This window comes from Trematomus bernacchii, unplaced genomic scaffold (genome assembly GCF_902827165.1).
Source record: "Trematomus bernacchii unplaced genomic scaffold, fTreBer1.1, whole genome shotgun sequence".
NCBI classification, from domain to species: Eukaryota; Metazoa; Chordata; class Actinopteri; order Perciformes; family Nototheniidae; genus Trematomus; species Trematomus bernacchii.
The window spans coordinates 1123516-1131764 of NW_022987739.1; the positions used below are offsets into that span (position 1 = coordinate 1123516).

At 39.9% G+C, this 8249-nt stretch overlaps 1 protein-coding gene across 1 annotated transcript in view; it reads left to right on the plus strand.

Moving 5' to 3' along the window:
• Window positions 1–1442: 1442 nt before the first annotated feature.
• The window catches only part of oca2 (oculocutaneous albinism II), a 44371-nt gene continuing 37564 nt past the window's right edge, over window positions 1443–8249 (plus strand). The window contains exons 1-2 of the mRNA XM_034147743.1: window positions 1443–1678; window positions 7559–7654. Coding sequence (XP_034003634.1) covers window positions 1443–1678; window positions 7559–7654 — 332 coding nt within the window. The remainder of the gene's footprint in view (window positions 1679–7558; window positions 7655–8249) is intronic.

Here is an 8249-nt window from a genome sequence, read left to right on the forward strand (position 1 = left end):
CAGTGGGTTGTTTGTACACTAGTTTATAACTGACTCTGGGGAAAATGTGAGCGATTATATATTTTGATTCATTATAAACTAATACAGGGCAAGAATAGTTGATATTGATACCAATACTTTTGACATAGAGTAGTATCTACGGTAAAGGAATCATGTTGCTGTTTTTGCTTTTTTAACCTGGTCTGGAGGTCAATGGTTTTCTTAGTGTGTTTTTGGTTGTCATCCTGAAACAAGGTGTGTGGTTAACACAAGCTGAAGAGACTTCAAAGTTTTGTTCTACGACATAAAACACGTCAGTAAATACCCCACTGGTGAATTTAAAAACGGCGGTTGCTAACAAGTGTGTGATTTGTAAACAGATTGCTAAAACGTGAGCCATATCAAGCTAATAGTTGATAATATGTCAGTGTGAGATTTTTTGGATTGTCCACTGATGGTTCAATACTCTCAGCATCAGAAGCTGCAGGGGGAACAACTCAAACTCAAAACATTCACTACCCAGCACCAAGTTGCAGATGGACAAAGTTGACAGCTAGCATTACATATGAGCGCTAGAAAGATTAATATAATTGTATTTCTCTCAGAAGTTGGTGGAGACCAGAAACATGATTATAAATCGATGTTGCTCCATATCTGCTTGATGTGTAAACTGTTTACAAGCCTACAGGGAATAATATGACAGAGGTGTGATATTCAGTTTATTTTTTTGGTTTTCCAGCCTGTAACTAAAGCTGAAAGAGAAAGAATAAACATATAAATATATGTTAATATAGCTTTGTATCTACTGGATGTGTTGCTAAGCAACTGTTAGGAAAACAGCTAAAAGGAGATAACATGACAGTGATGGGTTTATTTCAGTTAATTGTTTTGGTTTTCCAGAATGTAACTGAACTGTTTTAATCTCAGCGTTAGCAGCTACAGGGAGATGTTACGAGCGAAAATAGCTACCTACTACTAACTACCTAAGTTACCTACCTAGCAATGGGAGAAAGACAAAGCTAGTGGAAATAGTAGCTTTAAAGAGAGACAGGTACTTCTCTCAGGAGTCTGTTGGTGGAGACCAAAAACAGAGCTAAAAGAGACAGAATTTTAGACTTATATTAACCGGGTGTTTAGAAACATGATTTTAAATGAATGCTAATGTTGCTCAATATCTGCTGGATGGGTATAAGCACACTTTGCTAAAATGTTAGCCGTATCAAGCTAAAAGACAATAGCTGGTTGACGGAGACCAAATACAGAGCTAAAAGACAGAGCATTTCATTATATGTCAGAAACATGTTCATAAATGATGTTGCTCAATATCTGCCGGATGTTAGCCTTACAGTTAAAAAGTGATATTACGACATTATGTTTGTTTCTGCTGCCCCCAGGTGACATTTCATTTGACCTATTTTGAGATACTCAATCTGAATTCTTCCTCCTCTGCTGCTAGCTTCATCATGTACTTGGAGAACAAAAACAACCCTGAGATGGAGATGACCTCCGCCCAAGGCCACCCGGGCCGGAGCAGCCTGAGCTCGCCGGAGGCCCTGGCCGGAAACTTTGGGGAGCTGCGCCTCCTTCAGGGCATCTCGGAGAGGAGGGACACCCAGAAGCTGCAGCAGTCTGCGGTCCTGCCCAACGGACAGTGTGTGATCCACACCGAGGGCTTCGTCCCGGTGCGACAGGACAACGGGTAAGACACCTGAGCATTGAGAGGACGAGATCTCATTAATTGGAGCCTGATTGAATGAGTATATGGTTTTGGCGCGGGCACTGAAAAGGGCAAAAGTTGAAGATTCAAAAAAAGATGTCCGACTTCCTGTTGGGTTTACGATATGCCTCGCGCTGATTTTGTGTGCGTCCCATCATGCTATATATGTCTACCGAGTTTCAGACTTGTAGGTGAAAGCACAACCAAACGCTGCTTGTTAGGGGGCGCTATACAGCCAATAAAGTTGACTTTGAATTTGATTATTCGCAAGGTTTTTTGGAGGGAAAACTACTCTGGAGGTTTAACTGTGTTGAGGTCAATGTCTGTCGGCTGAGTCAAAGACGAGATAAAAGCCAAAGTAATAAATCTAGATGAAAACCAAAAAAGAGATTTCGGAGAGTGCAGATATTACATAAGGGAAAAACAATGCATATATTTACCTGTTATCCTGAAATAAGGTTTGTGGTTAACACGTTTCATTCTACAATATAAAATACGTTAGTAAATACCCCACCAATCCGTGGCGCTCCTCACACACACACACTCACTCAGCCGTATCTTTTATCAGCCGCAATACTCCGCGGAGTTTCGCCGGCACACTCAACCTTATCTTTTCTCAGCCGCAGCTTCACGGATCTCCACTCACAGTTCGCCACACACTCACGTGTGTGTGCTCAGGCTGAGTTCAGGCTGAGTTTCGCCGTGTCTCGCTGTCTCGCAGACCCCACGCAGTAACCAGGAAACGACACCAGTAATCCAGCTCACACTGTCGGCTCCTCGAGTCTCAAAGGGCGGAGCAGCGAGCTCCGCAACGTCCCTCCAACACGGCACCCAGACCCCACGCAGCATTCTCATCTGTTTGTCATTACTGGTGTCATTTTCTGGTTGCTAACAAACGCCGTTGTAACACATAAACACACATCAGAGCACAGTGGGCTCACAGGGAGGGGGGGGGGGGGGGGGGGGGGGGGGGGGGGCAGGAGCTCCAACAAGCCGTTTAGGACAGAGAGTGAATACACATACTATACAGAGATGCTGTATGAGAAACCAATGTGAGTTTGGAAAATTGAACAATGTAAACCTATTCTAGTAGACCTCAACAATGGAATTATGATCAGTAGAAATGGCCATGACATGGGACCTTAATATTTTAATTTTTTCATCAAATATAACATATTCAACAAAACAATTCAATAACGTGCTTTAACCACTAGGCGGTGCGGGTTAAAAAACTGCCAAGTTTACAGTGTTAACACAATATGATACATTCCAGTATAAGTTTCCAGTTTAGTTTATGACGGATTTATTTTTGTTATCCACACATATATTGTTTTGATGTTTGTAACACCAAACCGACAGAAAATATGGTCTTAACAACATGACCCAGTGGTCTAGTTAATAAAACATAATAATATCAAACATAATATTACTATTAACTTTATTGTGAAATTAAAACAGAACGGTAAAGACAAATACAGTTTCAGTCTCTCGATTTGAAGCATTGTACCATGAACCTGTATAGACCTGTTACAGTCAACTGCATGAGGAGTTGGAAAGGTAGTTTCTGAAGATGTTAATAACACACAGCATACAATGCCATAATAACTTTGTATTATTAGTGTAGAACACTTATGTATGTATAACATCTGAAGATGTGTAGTTTTATGTTTTCACATAATTTTACAGGACATTGCTATATTATTTCACATATTGTACTTCTACACATTAATATCTGATTTGTAAAACATCACAGACAGAAAGGTATATCCGTCATTTAACAGTAAGCTATTGACATTCTGAATCCATAGATGTGTCTCCCATCACCCAAAACCCCTGACTATTCTCTCAACTCAGTATTTACATTCTTTAATTCAAAGAAAATCAGTAATATCTTTAAAAACTACAAGTCCTTTTCTATAAACTGTGCACCGTTATGGTGTAAATAATACTAAGCGCTTGAACAATCGACCTATTTGGTCGTATGGGTTGGAGGACTTGTTGTTTCCATGGGATGTACACGTGCAAAAAGTTGGCCTTTTCTCGTAAAGTGATCATTCACACACACTCAGACTAAAGTGTGTGTGTGTGTGTGCGTGTGTGAGTCTGTGGGTGTGTATCTCAGTCACTCAGGGGGGTGCTAATCTGAAGCCTGTGGCTGTGACTTTATTGAGATTAAACTGAGGAATTTTTTAGCTTGAACTAAGTCAAAGTTGCATGTGATGGAGAGTGTACTACAGCTGACACATGGATAGCCCTGTGGTGGGGCGGATTAACTGTGTGATAACCTTTTTGCAGTGAAACTAGTTTTATATCTGGATAAAGTTTAGTTTGTGCAGATAAAAAAACATGATTCAAGGATATATGATGTTGCAGGGCACAGTTAGTGTCTCTACTGTGACATGTTTCCATGCTTTAATGTTCAGAAAGCTCTTTATTTTTCTCATACTGCCTGTGCTTGTGCACACAAAAGCATTTTACTCTGGGCTCAGCAGGTGAGAAACTAAAGAGGGGCTTCCACATGTGGCAGACCATGGGTGTTTCTCAATCGCGAGTAAAGCTGCTGCAGAGCCACTATTTCAAGCATACTATGTCATCGAGTGCCGCCGAAGTACTGTTCCAATCTCCAGCATACTTGGAAATCTACCGAGCCCGGCGTACTCCGTTTGGAGAAATATCGAGGCTGCACATGAGTAGACTCCGCGGTCTTAAAATCCCCACAATGCTTTGCGCACGGACCAATTTCCCCAAATCTGTGACGGAAAATGTAAGGCGGGGCCTCGCATATGACGCACACCTGCACACTTGCTAGCCTGTTCCACTCTTTGTTTTCCAAATGCCAGGAAGTATTCTTGCCTCGCTTCTGAAGCAAGATGCTCGGCAGACATGTGCTACCAAGCAAGCGCACCAACACCCCAGGTGTTGGTGCTGCCGGATTTGGCACCCCCACTATAACTTTGTCCAGGGTGGTCGTACTCCCACCACAATCACACTGGTGTTTGCTGTTCACCTGTAGTTTTCTTCCGGGAACCAAGTGACGTAACGACGATCCAAATGGCCGTATATTTTCACCATTTTACTCTGGGCTCAGCATATATACATATATATCTTTTTTAAAATTATTCTTTGCCTTTCAAAAGCATCACATCATTATTTACACAACACGAACATAATTTAATGAAAAGTATTTATTTCAACTTCCCTTATTATACATCCATGGGTACAAGTCCGGACTGCGGCTGTTAGTTGATAAATGTATGTTGTCTTCTTCTGTTTGCTTTAATGTAGGCTACTTAGTTGTGCATTGCCGCCAGTAAATGGAAGTACTACAAAGAACCCTGATAATTATGCACAGTTATTTAACAAGTTTTATTATATACACCTCGAAAAAATTACAGAGGTCCGGTACGGCCATGCGTACAATGTGTCGGAGCGCTAGCCAATAGGAGCGTGAGTGTTCTGTAGTGATGTCAATATGTTCAAGAGTCCAATGGAGGCAATTCAGGCAGCGGAGGGGGGGGGTGTGTGTGGGAGAGAAACTTCCTCTGGAGGGAACACAGGGATTTGAGTCTTAGCAGACCATTTATATGCATAAAAACCTATACAACACACTAGAGGAAAAGGAATACCCCAAAAAGCAGAATAGGGTCTGTTTTATGTTGTTCTGCTGGGTGCTAATCAACTACAAAACGGATAATATGTTAATGCCTTGTTTCTGGCGCCCCCAAGTGGCCAGAAATGTTTAGACACATGGCTGATTTATGCATTGTGTATAAAGAAATCACCTCTCACAGCAACTTTAAAACCAACATTAGGTGAACAGGCCATTCAAATGAAAAATATCTCCTGTAAAATACGACCTATTTTCCATTGTGAGACATAATTATTCACACTGACTGTTCCTTGCCGGTGCCCTAAAAACGCTGCTGTATGACCCATCTCTAATTCCAGCTTTAATTTGCTCTCTGTTGGGGCTCAGTATTCCTTAAAGGCCCCTCTGTAGACTGTGACCGTGCAAATCTGCATTCAAAGTCACATCTCGAGGACAGGATCAGAGGAAGAAGAGCGGAGAAAACATTTGTAGACACATTGTAAATCTGCTTATAGTTGTCAAAGAGTATGGAAGAGGATTAATGAGTCCTTTATCGCCAACATTTATTGATTCAAAGCGCCCGAAACACCTTTTTAACAGCACAAGGAATGACTGAATAACCTCTTTATATAACAGAAAGTCAAATCAAACCATCACAAAACTAGGATTTCCTTATTAAAATACACTTATTAACCAACAATGCATATAAATGTGTGAAGTGCACAGATTGTGTCTAAGCACATACATGACATGCAGAGGGTAAAATCCCTTGAAGATTATAAGATTAGCCGTGGGGGAACTTTTTAAATTTCGCATTTCCATCGAACAGTTTTGGCTCAGTGGGTTTGGTGTTTCATCACATAACGACTCCCATGACGTCTTAAAGTAATTGCCTAGATGACAGTGGGCTTAATGAAGTAGAGTTTATTTTAAATAACGTATGAAGATGCTATTGATACAAATCTCAGTTTGATTAAAACACGCTGTCGTGTGGTGTGGTGGTGGAGCAGTGTGGGATCATGGGAGTTGTAGTTTTCAGCTTCTCCTGGTTAGGATTCCTTCAGTGTTCATGATTCAGGAGGTTTATAGCGTTTCCTCTGATATAAAGCCATAGAGAGGCGAAGTCCCTCCCTTTCCGGGGGAGCTCCATGGGACCTTATTTTGGAAAAAGTATGTATTGAAGTCAATGGAGAGAGAAAGATTATCTTTCGATCCCGTTTGAATTGTGCCACGAATTACACATATGATGTTTGTCAATTTAAAAGATAATTTTGCAAGTCAAAAAATTAAAAGGTGTCGTAAAACTGTGAAGTAACACTTTTTTTGGAGTGAAACCGCTCAATGAACTACATCTCCCGTCTCGCACCACACACCAAGACGGCCGTCACGTTGGCACATTTCACTTCTTTCTTTCAGAATGAGGCGAAAAGTATTAAAAGAGGTGAAAATCACTCCAAGTCTGGGCATGTTGAGAGCTGTACATACACACAAGGGGAGTTAGTCGGTTCCTAAGAGCCAGCATGCGGGACCGGGATTCTGGGATTTGTAGTCTTTCTAGTTGCGTATTTTTCATAGTCTTATATTTCAACAGTTTTACGACAAACTGTGACTTTTTTGACATGGAAATTTTCTTTTAAATTGACAAACATCATATGTGTAATTCATGGCACAATTCAAACGGGATCGAAAGATAATCTTTCTCTCCCCATTGACTTCAATACAAACTTTTTCCGAAATAAGGTCCCATGGGTCGGAAGTAGATGGGCGGGACTTCGCCTCTCTATACGGATAGTGTATGAAGCACATGGATGAAATCCATGACTTCACTCCTAAATTATGTTATGATTTTTTTTTTTAATATATAATGTCTTGAATTATTTTTGTGTAGATTGTGTATTTAAATATTAAAGTATTTACTTTTAGTTGCCCTACTTTGCATTGCTTTGATTACAGCTATAAATGTTCTGGGTTTGAACATTGTCGGAGAAGTTTGTGATAACACAAGTACACAAATCAAATAATTATAAAAGATAGGTCTGTTACTTTTTACTGGATTTATTGCGGAAATATGATGTATTATACTTTTAATTGAAAGTGTGCTCATGTGTGTGTGTGTGTGTGTGTATTAATATGATCTCCTCAGGTGTCTCCAGCTGTGCCCGAGTGACTGACAGCTGTGTGAGGACAGCTGAGGGCTTCTCTAAAGGGTCTATAGATGAGTCTTCTTTTCTTTTAGTTAACTATTTTTTGTCCATGTCATGTTGTGTTCTCAGGCACGGCTTCAGCGTATTAAATATCCTGAGAGGAAAAACGAATTCTGCAAACCTCACAGAGAAGTCTCCGCTGCTGAGATTCTCCCAAGACGAAAGGTGAGTCTTTATTCACGTTTTAGATTATAGTGCTACGGAGGCCTAAAGGTGCCAATATTAACAAAGAAATCAAATAATTTAATTAATAAATACTCAAAGATGCTTTAAAAGAAATGTAAAAAAGAAATGAGATATTGCGGAATAAATAATAATACTTTCAGTATATACCTCTTCCTTTATTTTATTTTTGTATTATTTTCCTCTCATTTTAGTTTAAATTGAACATGAATATTATTATGCCTTCTTTTATAGGCCTGCTGTTTCAATGTGACTCTTATTTTATCTAACGTTTTTATTAGGTCTTTTGTAGCTTAATAATAATAATGATGAAACAACTACAATAAGAACAATTATTAATCGTTATTATCGTAAATGTTATTATCTAATTACATTGTTTACAAGCTCACGCCCAAATTGCTGAATTACTGAAGCAGATTTATGGGAACAATGCTCCCCCCCCCCCCCGAAAAAAGCCCTATTTTCTTTGCTTTTAATACTCCATGTTAGGTAGAAATGTCACATCATTGTTCAAGCCTTCTAACATTGATTCAGTTAGCAGGTTTCAACTCATGTAATGAAAAGCTGATCACAGGAT